Source organism: Cyphomyrmex costatus, unplaced genomic scaffold (genome assembly GCF_001594065.2).
Source record: "Cyphomyrmex costatus isolate MS0001 unplaced genomic scaffold, Ccosl1.0 scaffold5, whole genome shotgun sequence".
In the NCBI taxonomy this organism is placed as follows: domain Eukaryota; kingdom Metazoa; phylum Arthropoda; class Insecta; order Hymenoptera; family Formicidae; genus Cyphomyrmex; species Cyphomyrmex costatus.
The window spans coordinates 1038311-1054283 of NW_017279267.1; the positions used below are offsets into that span (position 1 = coordinate 1038311).

Sequence of the window (15973 nt, forward strand, 5' to 3'; positions counted from 1 at the left end):
TATATATATATATATATATATATATATATGTATATATTGTTACGCGATGAATGCTCTTGCATACGCTTAAATATATATTTTAATGACCCTGAACGCCACTTCGATTTTGTTGGTTGACAAAATTCAGACGAGAAGATATTAAATTAATGATATTTTTATATTCTAACGCGCTCGTTGAAAAGCGCTGCCGCGCGCGTGCATTTTCACGTGTACGCGAGCAGGTCGTTGAATAATTTAATCAGGACGGGTTTTATTGCTGCGCCGCGCGCCACAGATTTTACACGGCGATAAAAGTGTACCCCGTAAGTGTATAACGTGCCACGGAAATCGTAACAATGTGCGATACTGTAAACGCGAGGCTTAAGAAATATTTAGATGCCTTTAAGTCGAATATGACGCTTCGACGATTTAATCGGTTGATTTTTTTCATCGCGAAGAGATTGGTCGATCTCGTAACTCACTTTACGTCATTAAAGTACATCGCAATTTGCGGCGAAATCCGTTTTCGTGATTCGTCTCGGTTTGCGTTGTCGGAAGACCTGCTGGTGCCATCTCATATACGGCGGAGCAGCTTTGGCTTGCGTTTGGTCTATCGAGAAAAAAATAGTAATTCACCTCCTACGAAACCGCCGTTCAGATAAGCACTTTCTAATGCACGCATCGAAAGTTTTGCTCTTACACAAGCGATAAGCAAGCCAGCGACTAGTTTAAACGTTCCCGTTAACGGTGTGTATGCTTGTGTGTATGGTGTGTGAGAATCTATTGCAATCCCCTGTCCTTTTTAAGCGCGTTAGAGATTTGTATACCTACATGAGATACAAGTCTTGATATATATGTCACAGTTATGCGCGATACATGAGATTACAATACCTCCGTGATTACATCATAAACTGATGCGAGCTTAATAAAGGTGCTAACGCGAGTATACAAATTTAAATTTTATTAACTAATTTATAAATTTGTATATCTGCCTGCCTGTTTATTTATATTCATGCAACCGCAAAAAGCCCAGCGCGAAACGGCAATTTTAAGCCACATGGTTTATTGATATCGCACAAGTAGGTGCAATCCGCATTTTAGTCGCACGAGTATCATTGCGCAAATAAAGAGAGAAAAGCGGAAAAAATAGACGGAAAAATGATACGGTTTGGCATTGTCGCTGAAATATTTGTACGCTGCGTCGTGTGTCGGTTCGATAGCAGCGTTGGCCGTAACGGTCCAGCCAGCTATGGCTCGGCATAGTTTTGCGCGTCTTCTCTTACCTCTATTTCAATTTTCCGAATGCATCGTACATACTGATTACCGTGTCGTTTCTCGCCGTTGACGGGTAACTCGTGATTTGCCGCTCCCGTCACACAGATACACAACAACTCCATGTAACATAGTGAGATAGAGAGAAAATGATTTTCCTTAACTCTTTTGCTCCAAACAGAATAGAAAGCAAACATGAGGTGACGATTCTAGGAGGACTAAATGAATTCTCCGTTAAGTTCTACGGTCCACGAGGCAGTAAGTACCATCCTGTTTTCATATTAACCAGAAATGTGTGCAATATGGAATTAAATTTTTTTTATTTTAATAAAACTAAATTTTAATGAATTTTTTGAATACGTTATTTATTCAAGAATTTAAACACTTGTTTTTTAATGTTATTTTAATATTCCATTTTGTACCGCATAATTGTACCATATTTGCGCGCGATAAGTATGTCTAATTATCTTAATAAGTTTATGTCTAATCTGTCGATCATTTATCAGTTATAATCTCTCTTGTAATTATATGACTGTTTATAACTGGTTATGCGAAGTGAAAATTGTGCATTAAAAATTCAATTTGCTAATATTTGATTAACCGACCCATTTCGCGCATGTATTTCGAAATAGAGTAATGTCCATTTTTATCACAATATAAATTAACTTCATCTTTAATCTCGGTTTAATTTTTTAATCTTTTTCTAATTCTAGTTTCTAGTTTCTTGAAAATTAGGAAAAGAGTAAATTAAACCCCGAAATTAAAATTAAATCTTTCTTGGTAGAAACGAGAATAGACAAAAAGTTGAGTTCGATTTGACAATAACAAGTTTAACATGATTATAATAATTTTTATCACTTCAATTTTATATGACATTGAAGCTACGTTATGCACTACTCGATGGGCGTCCTTCTACTTATGTCACGCTCAATTTCATAGTTTCTTACGTATCACCTTGGATTATTATTATCGTATCGGAATCAAGGTATATGAAAGTTTGAAAAGTATAAGATATATAATCAATTTTGCATTAAAGAATCTAAAATTTTATCTAAATATAGATCTGAAAGTAATTTGTTTGAATTATGAAAATAATTTTGTAGAAATTTTAAGCATGATATAAGCAATGTCGCAAAAAGTTCGAACATTCTAGCAATCAGTTTAAACGTCCTACATAATAATTTTAATGGTCCCACAAAATTATTATCAGTCTATATCTAGTTAAATTTTACATTCTTCAAAATTGCTCTATTTGTGTGGCAAAATATGCTTTACTCAATCTACATGCCTGACTTATTAAATTTATCACGACCGAGAAACTTGAAAGTTTCATTACTTGCCATTGTAAGATGGAACGCAATTAAAATACGTGAGTGGCGAACGCTCAATACGTTTTCACCTCGCGATCTGCCAAGGTCCGTGCGCATCTCCCAGAACCGGAAACACTTGCGCAACCGTTTCGTATACTTGCGATTTTCTCGGTTTGCCGGACATGCGTGCGAAGCGTGTTATCGATTGGCACAGCCAGCTCCCGGCGCGAAAGAAAGTTCCTTGACTCTCCGCTGACGAAAGAGACGCATTCAACTGTCCCTAAGAAACGCTCTCAAGCCGATCGTGACGAAGATATGGCTCGTTAATGACGTGTCTATCTGCTTGGCGCGGATAACACGTGCATGTTGCAGACCTGTTTCGCAGATAGGTTTCGTAGAAGATTATCTCGGAAGTTTCGTGTGTCTTTGAGTGAAATTCGGTCGAATGTATTCAGTCGCTTAAGAAGCAATCTATAAAACCGATTTTCTACATTGAGAGAAAAGTGTTTGTGATAAAATAATTACTATAAATACTAAGAGTTCCATTTTTATAGTTATTACTCCTATAACGTTAATACCTATTCTAAGAGGCAAATTGTGAAAATATTACACAATAATAGTATCGTAACTTGATATTTTTGTAATAATTATACTAATTGTAAGATGATTCGCCATAACGCAACAGTTTTGTCATAATAAAATTTCTAAATGATTTATATTTAATAATTTATAAAAAATTAGATAAATCTAATTTGAAGTGTAAACATTTTATAATATAATTCATTTTCTTTTGTAATGAAAAATACATTGAAGAAACAAATAAGAATCTATTATCTGACTATTTTTAAATGCTCAACGAACACTTCCGAAAGATCGATATTTATATGCGTCTCAAAAGTTTTAATATTAACTATGCTAAATGTACTTGATGTCGTAATATTTATGTTATAATTTATATTACGTTATAATTTAGGAATAATTGTGCATTTTTATGAACACAATTATTTTTCTAAAATAGTTAAAATATTTTTTTTAATTGTTGGACAGTTTCTTTCCAAATTTAATTATAAATTATAATTAAATTATAGTAGTTACAATCATTTTTTTCCTCTGAGTGTACTTTTTTGTTTTAATCACTACCGAGACTCAGTCATCGTAAAATGGAATGATTAATCTTACAATTAGGTGAAGTAGGATCGTGTTGTTTGAGAATGACTTGTGCTTTCGTATTATTGAACGAAATAGATTTACGGAGCCGTCGATTTATTGTGTTTCGCTTTGGCAGGTCGGCTGAAATTCTATAACAGCTTAATGAGTTTCGCTTTTCTGCGCGATGGAGGAAAGCGAGTCGTCTGAGGAACGAAAGTTTGTTGAATCGCCGAATCGCGATTGCATCAGTAAACGAGTTGAAATCGTGCGACTACTACCTTCATTCGTATAACGCTTTAAATTAAATCGCGTTTCACAGATAGATCCTTTGAAATGGCACAGCTGCATCCGCGAGTATAACTTCATTTGCTCAAGACCAGACCACGGGACTTACTCTGACGAGATAGACTATACTTGCGGGTGGAACATTCCGCATGGTAATCTCCATCTGAATTGCCCGAGCAAATTGTAGAAACGTGATATCCAACACTATCGGATTCGATGCCATTTGCATTACGTATCCCGAAAGATCATAGAATATATGCGAAATAAGAAATTATAATAGTATTATGCTTACAATGAAAATGTTCAAATCATTAATGTTATAATCTATTTGTATTATTATTCAAATTTGTTATTAAATTAAATATAGGCGAAAAAGCGAGCTTTTTAATCCATCTGGAAAGATTTTCTTTTTGTTTTTGTGAGGAAAAGAAAAGATCAGTAATGCCAATTAGACCCAAACATAAGGTGAACATCTGTATTATAATTAAACGTTATTAGTGTAATATAACAACATTATAAACGTTTATCCACATTGTATTTCAATTTCTTTGTTTTCCATCTATTGAGAAGAATTCTAAATTGTAACTTGAAACATCTATAATTGTTGTATTAAACTAATAAAGTTTAATTACATACGTTTACTTTATGGTTAATATTATTATTTACTATTTTATTTTTGTAGAGCCTATCTCTTTTAGAAAAGTAAAAATGTAAATTATTTTTTGTATTAGCAAAAAATTGCTATTAAATTTGCATATCGATAAAAAAGATGCTTTTTAATATTTATGCAAAAGGATTTTTTGGGAAGGAAAGAAAGGAATGTAGATTATTTTTCAGTAATAGTAAAATTTACTATTTTTGCATGCAGATAGATATATAATTTTTGTACTACTAAAATTTAATTATTCTTAAATTTGCATATTGACAAAAATAAAAGACTCGTCTTTGAACGTTCATTGAGAAGGATTCCTACCTTTTTGCGAGAGAAAGAAAGGAATGTAATATATAGAGGACTAAACAATAATAAAATCCGCTTTCACGATTTGCATTCAGTATTGAATGACGTCTGCAAATTGTAAGGCTTGTAATTGATTAAAAGAAGCTTACGTGCAATTCGCGCGGATCGGTCATTCTGGTGTTAATACCATGCTGATAATACCGACTATCCGATTATTTTGTCTCTCGTGATCGATCGCAGCGCGCAATTGCATAACGCGCATCAGCTTTTTTTTTCTCTTTAACCATTCGCGTACGGCTTCGTTTGTGTATCGCCAGCTCGCCATCGCCAACGAGTTAGCATCATCGAACTTCCCCGGAACGATGTAAATCAGATCGTATTTCAAATAACCTCGGCAAACGTTGCAACGCTGCGCGCGAGTTTGTTTACATGCTTTATTTTCCAATCGTATAATAAATAAAAAGCGCTGCTATTCGTGGAAATTATATTTAATATTGTTAGTCATATCAAATTACTTTAATTGCAAGAAAATCGAAAAAAACACAGGGCAGTATAATAAATTATCAGAAAATCTTCAAAACGCTAACTGGACGTTGCATTAAAGTTTCAGAACTTTGAATTACGATATCGAATAATTATTTTGTACTTGCATGAGAAATAAAAAGAATGCCTAATCGTTCTCGGATTGTTTTAGTTAGTTCAGGTTTTGTAAGAAAAAGAGAGTGTACGGAATAAATATTTAAAAAGAACAAAGTTCTCTTCTTTTTATTACAAGGAGAGTTTATGTAAGAAGAGTTTATGTTAGCTTGTGCTAATGAAAGAACTTTTCTAACTATTCCCATACCACTTTAAAACAGATCGTGCTGGAGCTAATTATTTTTAACGACATTAGTATGCTTACGAAATTACTCCAACTCTAATAATATTTTAGCTTTAACTGCAGTATTGCTTTATATTTCAGCAAAACGTAGTCTGTAAGTTATACGTGAATAAATCTTGGAATCATAAATAATAGAATCCTAGAATCAGATTTAATGTATGGTATGTATGTGTGAAGTGAGCTTATGTGATTGATGTAATGATCAATTCGTTAGTTTAATCACTTTGAATTAATACAGAACATTCTCTGAATTTGTATGAGAGAATATAGGATATTAGTCCTTTTACTAAATTATAGATTAACGTTTATCCTCATTTCATATTGAATCGATAACTTAAATGCGATTAAAGGGGATTTTGCAATATAATTATTTTGTTCGATATGTTGTAATTATACGATGTATATGTGATCTGTTACATTTGTTCGAAGTAATACGTATATATTATTTATATTTAATATGACTTACGGAACACACACACACACACACACACACACACACACACACATGGTACTTTTTATTTTATAAGTTATTACATAACTCATTAATTCGCACAAGTTAGTGAGTATGAAGTCTCCACGACTTCATTAATTGTTAGCGAGATAGTTATCAAGTTTCGATTGTGTCGCTTCAGTGGGCTATGGCGCTCGAACACGAATTAAATTCCAATTATATATAGGATATTCGCTTGCATGAACGTTGAAAATGGATTCGGTAAACGTGCGAATCGCGATTCAGGATGTCGACAGCGAACAAAGGCTTTCGGTAGGAATTCCTCGATAGCAAATGCAGCGCAAGCTGCAAGCGATTCATTAAGAGCCATGTGATAACTTATGGCGTGTTTTCTCACTGAACAATCAGGACTTAGCAAGTGCAGTCAGAATGTTTCAATTGGTTGAGGGGCTTATGTTTTATCGATAAAAAAACGATAGTGTCATGAAAAATTTAATTTTTATACAAATACAATAACATTTAATTTCTAATTTTTACTTACACTCAGAGAAAAATGCATAGAAATGGTAACTGTAACGATGACAACTATATAAGTTTTATATGTAGAATTAATGTACATAATTAATCAAACTATTTTGTAGTTATTACAGCTATAAAATAATGTATTCAACTATTTACATTAATTTTACATATAAACTTGTATAATATAGATAATTATCGCCTTTATAAGTTGCCACCATTATGATCGGTATTTATTGTCGGTTCCTATACATATTTAAGACCGTAAGTATAGTCTTGAGATGTTACAAACTAATCATAGAGCTACATTAACATTTTGAGATATTCCTTAAAATAGTTTGGAAATAAGATTGGGGTTGAATAGAGGTCTATGCTTTTTCTGAATGTAAGATAAAAATGAATAACTCTCTTTTTCTATATTTGTACTTTTATTGTTCGCAATCTGTCATATTTCAATATTAATTCAGGATGTAATTTGTTAATGATGGAAATATATTTTGTTATATATCGATAAAAAAAGTGGGTAATATTGTATTTTTTTCATGGATGAATGGAGGATTGAAGAAAATTGCAAAAAATCGTATCAATTCTAATTGGCATTATTAATTACAGTTAATATCGTTAATTTTTTCACATTTTTTAAATCATATCTGCACAATGATACTACTGTTAAGCATTACAGAATCTCAGTGTAGGTCATGAGATAAAAATATGATTTTGCATACAACGCGCCATGTTCATGGATAAGGCAATAAAAGTGCAAATTCATCTTAACATGTGTAATCCGCTTCGAACGATGTAATAGATCGCAGGATTGCCAATTACACCGACTGGACCGATATCGATGTTATACAAATTACTTTAATAGACCATGGACGATATCTAGTTACCTAAATATATGCTGATTGAATTATGACGTGTATATCTGTAATAGCTGTAATATTTGTCTGTTGCATTTGTTGAATAATGCGCGCTTTAAATATGTCGGATGAACAGTCTTGTTTGTCTGAATGTGTTTTATTGACTTTACATATTTAGCTAGTGGAGATATTTGTCTTATATTATATCAACATGAAGAGTTGCATAACGCACATAGTCGCCACTTGTTTAGCGAGATTATTTACAGCAGAGCAATCCAACAAAACTCGAAAAACATAAAGAAAGGTGAGACGCATTATGTTTATCGCGCGAATGGTCGAATCATCGTTTCGCTGTCAATATCGTGCTCGGTCGCCGTTTTCCGCTTTAGTTTTAATTATGCTTTAGAATTGCATAATGCGCTCACCTTGACTTCGTGCTAATGTATCGGAGCCCTTGAACAGTTGCCGCTTCGTTTAAAATGTGTCTCTATATTGAAGGCGTGTGTGCTCGCGAAAGCTTTTATGATTTTGCTCGATCATTCTGAATAAGGCTTCGATTATATTAAAAAGAAGGTCTCATTTATATATATTACGGTACGATTAATCTGATTGTTACCATACGGTTCATATAGCTTTGTATATCTAATCTATAAATGTGTAATTGCTAACATTATCGCTACGTATAGCGAGTTTCTAAAACTACGACTTTTACAAGAAGTATTAATGATAACATAGACAAAAAAAAATTATCGCAATTAGTATAATTTAATTCTAATTTATAGTTATTTTTGGAACAATTATGTATCTACAATTGTTTTATAATTATGCAAATAATAAATTGTACGATTAATAATAGTCACACACATTGCTTGAAATCTTAAATTTTTTTCTTAACGTATTTTTTAGTTATTACCTCATATATAGTGAATCTAAGAAAATGATTATATTCACTATCATTGCAATTAAATTTACCGAATAAAAATGTTTATTTTATTTACTATTTATATCTTGATATTTTACTGTATTAATGTTTTAAATTATCATAATTTATGGTACTATTTTTTCTTATTTGTGTGTGTGTGTGTGTGAAAAAACATACATGGTATATTATTACTAACATTATAACAGTAATTTACCATAAAAATGAAGCTATGCAACTACATATTATTTTTGAAAAGCAATCATATGTTTTCTTTACATCGATTGATTCATCTCATTACTCTGTGCACAAAGGTATTAAAATATGTTTATGAAAAACTTAATAATTTACAAGATACTTTACATTTCATGTCAAAATATGCCAGAATAAAAAATATAATACGATATATTTCGTAAACTATTAATTTCTCGATATTTTTGTCTTAATATTTTTATCAGTAAACTAATTAGAGAAATTGTATTATGTTAAAAAATCATATTACATTAAAAAAAGTGAAGGCAGTCTTTATGTAACCTTGAAAAATCGATTAAAAAATTGCTGTTACCATTATTTGTTTCCTTTGAAATCATACTTTTTCTAAATATTTTGATTTGACATGCTGAGATAATAGCTTTTAACACTTTAAACGCCCCACCCTGTATACAGCTACAATAAAAACAAATGTATTTATTATCTTTTTAAATTAAAATGATTAAAATGACTTCGAAACGACACGTACTCTTCTTGACGTATTTTTTACACAGCGTCATGTTGATATTATATACCATTGATTTATACCGCATAAGGAGGAAAACGGTGATACGAAATTTACTTAATAAAGTCTTTTAATGGCCATCAGCAATCGGTATTTATATCGAAGTGGAACATCGACAATGCATGTAGCGATGGCGGAACATAAGCGCGTAGAATCAATACCTGTCGGATATAAACCATCTAAAAAATTTCTGCGTAGCAATTGAAACAAAAATATAACACAAAACAGCGGACGAGCGTAGTTGTATGTGATTTTAGTTGTAAAGAATTCATCGATCATAGTTGAATATTCTTTTTATATTCGGTTGTGATTGGTTAATTTTTGCAACCACAACCACTTACAACTACACTTACAATTGTAGAATAGGCTTAATGATTAGATATATTCACGATCGTGATTCTACGTCATCGACGCACTGCCACGTTTCGTATCGGATTGAAATGAAATCATGCGACTTGCATGACGCACAAAGGGGGGAACAACTAATTCTCTTCAAATGTCATTTGGAAAGAGATGAAAGACGGTCGACACCGGCATAGGCTAGATTGCCAGATGATAAGATTAATTTATTTTCTACTGGCGTGCACAAAGAGAAAGAGCCAGCCACGGAGGCATTCCTTTCATCTCCCTTGTTCACCGATACAGTATCCAGTAATATTTACGTCGTATGCACATTGCGCGTGCAAGCGGATGCATGGAAAGCCTGCCGCATAATGAGACGCACGGGCGCGGTTGTTTGCTGTTTGATTAACCAGTTCCTGTCGCATTTTGTCTATTAACTATAGTCCGACATAGCGATCGTTGTGATTTCGCAAGATGCAGTGTTACCTAATGCATTCAGTTTGTGGAAACGTTAAACAGAAAAATGATACCAGTTTTCGCTGGAGATCATATTTTGTGAAGTGCCAGATGTAATAGACAGTGTATTAGATATTGTACAACTCAAGCACGTTTAGACTTCTGCTAGGCGAGCGACGTAATTACTAGGCCAGCGAAAGCATGCGTATAAAATTGCACCACGTGCCTTGAATACGCGGAAAATAATGTTGTATCAACAGCATTAGACAGTAATCTAATTGAAAATGATCTCTTTGTTTTATTTGAATTGGACATTGTAAAATTTCTACAAAAATATTATTAGACTGCAAGACTTGCTTGTATTCTTCCGTCCTTCTTCACTCATTTGTGTTGAAAATGGTTTAGTTCAACAATGATATTAATGTAACAAATGCGCCATGCTCATGTTTTAATAAAAGTTACTTGTTCACTACTATCATTGAATTAACAATGATAATTTTCAACACAAATGAGTGAAAAAGGCTGATAAAAGTGAGTCGTGGGGGCCTAATAATATTTCTGCATAAATTTTACTATTTCTGTTCAAATAAAACAAATATTATTTTCAATTTCCGAGTTACAGTGATCGAAATACAGGCTAATGCTGTCGATACAGCATCATTTCTTTCATGTACCGTTCGCTAACGGAAATGATGCATTTCTGACTCTTTTTGTTGAAGGAAAACGTCAGCTCGAATTTTATTGAAGAGTCTGCGGATACAAGTTCGCTCGAATCGCGAGAGATCCGGAATATACGACAATACGGAGATCTCTCTAGCGACGCTTTTACCGAGATATTTCCGTCGAAAATTTCATGGCAGACGTAAGGGACGGCGAACTATAGATGTGCAGGACTGGTCGAATTAGTTTACTCAGTCACGTGTAACCGTGCAACATTACGACGAGGATATTCCGCGACGGTTTACCACATACGTAAATACAACCGGGCACATTGGCCGCGCGCACACACGGTACACTTTGGTGCACAAAGCGTACGGTCGCTTCGGGAATGGTTGTAAACGAGCGATTGACGATGTACATCGGAGATACCACGCGCTCCGCTCCGCCGCGATGACCCACTTTAGCCGATGCTCCAACACGCCCGAGGATTCCGTTCGGCATTCGCCCTAGGAGAGCTCACTCTGTTGTACTATGGCTGTTAAGAGAGTTATAGAAACGTACATGCTGGTCGTATCCCATGAAATATACACAACGTTTAACGTTAGGTCGAGGCAACTTGGCGTCTTGAAGTGTCGGTGTCAGAGGTGGAAAAAATTGGTAGAGAGAAAAAGTTTTTCATGCTTGGCGAAACGTTGCACAAAATGTTTTCTCTTTAAATACGGTCTTTAAATGCGTTTTTTAAGTCCGATTAAGTCTGATCTTGAATGGTTCAGTGGATTTGAGTTCCATTATGACGTTGTAAAATAAATCTTTGAACATTTTGTCTGACAATGAAAAAGCTATGAGAACATTGTTCTGAATTATGTTATCGTACTTTTAAATTTATAATGTTAAATTGTAACTAATTTTATATTTAATCCTTTTTATATGGTAAGTCGCCACTGTTTCTACTCAATAAGGTCGTTAATTTAATTAAATTTAGTTAAATTTAATTAAAATAATGGCTTTAAATAATTTAATTTAAGAAAATACATTAAATTTGATTCAAATTCAGTTTATTATTTACTAACAAGAAAAGAGCACAGTGGATTTTTTAGAAGAAAGCTCTTCATGGATTTTTATCTCTTTTAGCATAATGAATCTACATCGAAAATAAATTATGCCGTGTCCGAGTATTCTATTGAATACCTAAGCTGTATATAATACTTATTTTTTAATATATGAAAGAATCTCCACACTAATTATATAGAAAATTGAATCTCGATGAAATGAATTAGTTTTTACATATAATGTGTGTGGCGAACAAAAGATATTTGACATAAGATATTATTAGACATTTTTTAGTTTTTGAGCTATAGTGCATCAAAGATGTAAAATTTGTGTTCACACACACACACACACACACACACACACACACACACTTGAACATCTTTAATACACTACACTGAGAAAAATGTTTAGTTGAAAATGGACAAGTCAGAAAATTCTGGTTAAATCAATCAGAATTTTGTTTATCTCAATTAGAATTTTAGTAGATTTAACTAGAAAATTTTCTGATCAAACAAATCTACTGAAATTCTAGTTAAGATAACTAGAATTCTGATTTCTCTATTTTCAACCAAACATTTTTCTCAGTCCTTAGTTTAAAAATAATCTATTAATGGGCTTTATATCTGATATCCTTTATTTGCCATATATTAAGCTGCATTATATGTGACAATTAACTAATTTTATTGAGATTCAATTTTTCATATAATTAGTGCCGAGACTTTTTATACATTAAAAAAATTATACATGATTCCATTCAATGAAACACTCAAACACGGTATAATTTATTTTTCATGTATTATAGATTTATCATACTGAAAAACATCCGTAAAGAGCGTAAGTGTATAGGTACGTTAATATGAATGTTGTTTATTTCGAAACTAATTACAGAAATGGATTCATTTATATTTTAACATGGAAGTTAAAAGTAATAAAATGTTACGTAACTCAAAGAATTAAATTATCAATGCTTCTTTAACATCTAACAGTGTAATTTAATTCATATAATTCTGTGCAGTATGTTATATCTTCGTCGAATATCTTCCAATCGATATTCTCTATTAGTTAATTTAATTCCCGTTTCTATTATTGTAGGTCAACATTAATCTCGGTATGACTTACTCTCTTCATCTTTTTTTAATTCTTAGAAAAGATAAAGAATAAATTGAATCGAGATTAAAGTTAATCTACATTGATAAATTTATAATATTAAATTATATCCATTTTTTTTTGAGTTATTTTTATTGGTCATCACTGTTTCTATTCAACATGTCGTTAATTTGACTAAAACAATGGAGCTGAATAGGTGGAGTCAAGAAAATATATTTTTTTTACTCAAATTAATTTATTATTTACCAATACGTTAATATGAACGATGTTTACTTTGAAACTAATCACAAAAAATGGATTGATTTATATTTTGACACAAATTGGAGTTAAAAATGTTATTTTAAGATTAAAAACATTAGTCAAGGGATTGGATTGTATTGTTCCTTCGATATCTATTATAACAAAATATATATATTAGTAGAAATAGGCAGAGAATTAAGATAAATTAACGGAATATAATTTTTCGAATATATTCTCGCTCGCTGCAATGCATTGCTGCTATGCGAATGTTACAGTATATTTGTCCTCACTATCAATAAACACATTAAACGCACAGAATTGCGCATCAGGATATGTCGTTTTCTGCACGCTATCTGTCTTTATTGAAGCGCGGACGGATAATTTTAACGCTGAAATTATGCAGTCTTGTTCGTGGCTTGATAAAGAACGAGCATACGAACGTTGGCTCTACAACGGTAGTTTTCTCGATTCCATTAATAGTTTTCGACCGCGTTGTTCTACGTCGCGAACTCTTCGCGGAGCAATCGCTCCAGGCGGACGTACTATCGCGTTATAGAAAACCACTATTGTCCTGTTCCACGTTTTATGAACGAAAATAATTGACATTCGATACGAAAATTGTCGTAACCGAATATGAATATTGATCGCGAGCTCGCATCATGAATTTCCACCAAATATCATGGTTGTTAGGAAAATTCATGACGCTGCTGATTAAATATCTGTATCTGGATGATTGAAATGCCATTTCTGTCATTAAATTGCACATCAATTTCCACTATTCAATTTCTAGTATCAATCAATTTCTAGTATCAATTTCTATGTCCGTAATTCAATATTTGAATTATTTTAGTTGCAACGCGATATCATTTCGATCTATACCAATAGAAAAGTTATATTTATAACTATATAATTGCATGATTAGAATAACTATGATTAAGAAGTTTTATTTTTATTACGCTGATAATTATCAAAAGAGTAATGATAACCCGATTTCTTAAGTTAAATAACATTTTGTGTTATTTTAACTTCTAAGTCAAAATATAAATCAACTTACAATATTTCTATGGTTATTTTGAAGTAAACAACGTCCATATTAATGTATGCACTTGATAAATTTTAATATACGAAATTTAATTAAAATTTAATACACATTTTCTTTGAGTTGAATTGTTTAATTAATTTTTTAGTTTTAGTGAAGTGACATATTGAGTAGAAATAGTGGCGATCTACAGAAATGATAAAAATAACTAAAATTAGGTTTAATTTGATATTATGAATTTAATAATGTTACCAATAATAACTATATTTATAATTCTATATGTATATAATAAATGTATATGTAGTATCCGGAAACGACTATAATTTGCAGTTCAATATGAATCGATTATATACCATCGGCTTATAATACTTCATATTTAATGCAAACGCATTCAACGGAGAGTTCTTGTGAAATACTGAATTCCATTTATAGTCGCCATTAGCCGTCAGTTATTTTCCTGAAAATCGATGTTTCATGACTCGAGATCAGAGAGATATACGTGTCGTCAACATCGAGTTTCGAGACTTACACAAGTAAATCCTAATCGCCGTTCAGCCAGCACGTCGTTAGTGGCGGCAAGGTCTAATTATCATACCATACGCCGCGCCGTTCGCGGAACGGAAATCTTCCGATGTCGAGTCCTCGTCCTATTCTTGAATGCAAGAGGAATTCTCAAAGTAGCGAAGAGTGCTCGCCGTCAAGTATTTACGCGGTGAAATAGATCATAAAGATTTATGTGTGATTCACGGCAGAATTACGTCGCGCGTGTGCACGGAAATCAAGAGTCTTATTCACGCGAGTATCTTCCATCCTCTAATTATTCCCTCACGAAATTTCTATTCATTTTCTTGAAATAGACATGGCGGTGTCCGCGTCGCTCAGGCATGTATCCCGTTATTGAAAGAATTTTGCAGTCGTTCTTTTGCGCGAAGAGATATTCAATTTTCTCGTCAGCGATTCGAGTAATCAAATCCGATAGAGTTCTCTCGAAAAGGAGTGGCATATATTCCAGTGCTACGTTTATACTTAATAAAATCCACCTACGTGGTCATCGTGATGGGATCGCGAGTTTTCAAGAACGCGATGACGAGGAATGATTATTATTGTCGAGAAGCTGTGTAACGATTCTGATCTCAGAAATGATATATCTATATATATATATTGTATTTTATAATTTGTCCGTAAGAAAGACTATTTACTGCAACAGAAATTTCATTATTGTTTCCTTTCTCATTCATCATTCTATCAATCAATTTTCTTAACAAATTGAATTACTAAAATATCACAAATTAGGAAGTTGCGATAAATAACGATCATCCATCACGTTAAACAAAAGTCGGCTTCGCGAATTTATCGAAGGATTTATCATGAAAACTTCATTCATCGACGTTCGCGGAGGGAATTGAAATCTCTTTTCTCTCGTTCTCTTTCTCTCTCTCTTCGTATATAAATATATACATATCCAAACCGTAGATAAAAAGTTGGATGACTTCGCTTATCGACTGGTGTCAAATAATAACTCCGTTTCTGTGCCACGCTGTCCGTCGTGGAGAGTTTTACGCCTGTTTCACACCGTTCATTTTTCCAATGAACCGTTTACACATTGATTCGGCGCCAGAGACAAATTGTTTACATAGTTCGATGACTTTAACCTTTGGCGGTGGGGGAGGGGGAGGCTTGTTCATCTCGCTACATGCTCACGCAGTGCGTCAATGTCCTTTC

At 32.9% G+C, this 15973-nt stretch overlaps 1 protein-coding gene across 4 annotated transcripts in view; it reads left to right on the top strand.

Moving 5' to 3' along the window:
• The window catches only part of UbcE2H (ubiquitin conjugating enzyme E2H), a 48604-nt gene that overhangs the window by 23596 nt on the left and 9035 nt on the right, over positions 1–15973 (top strand). For all 4 annotated transcript variants that reach the window (XM_018545671.1, XM_018545672.1, XM_018545673.1 and 1 more), the window contains exon 3: positions 1433–1509. In XM_018545671.1, coding sequence (XP_018401173.1) covers positions 1433–1509 — 77 coding nt within the window. The remainder of the gene's footprint in view (positions 1–1432; positions 1510–15973) is intronic.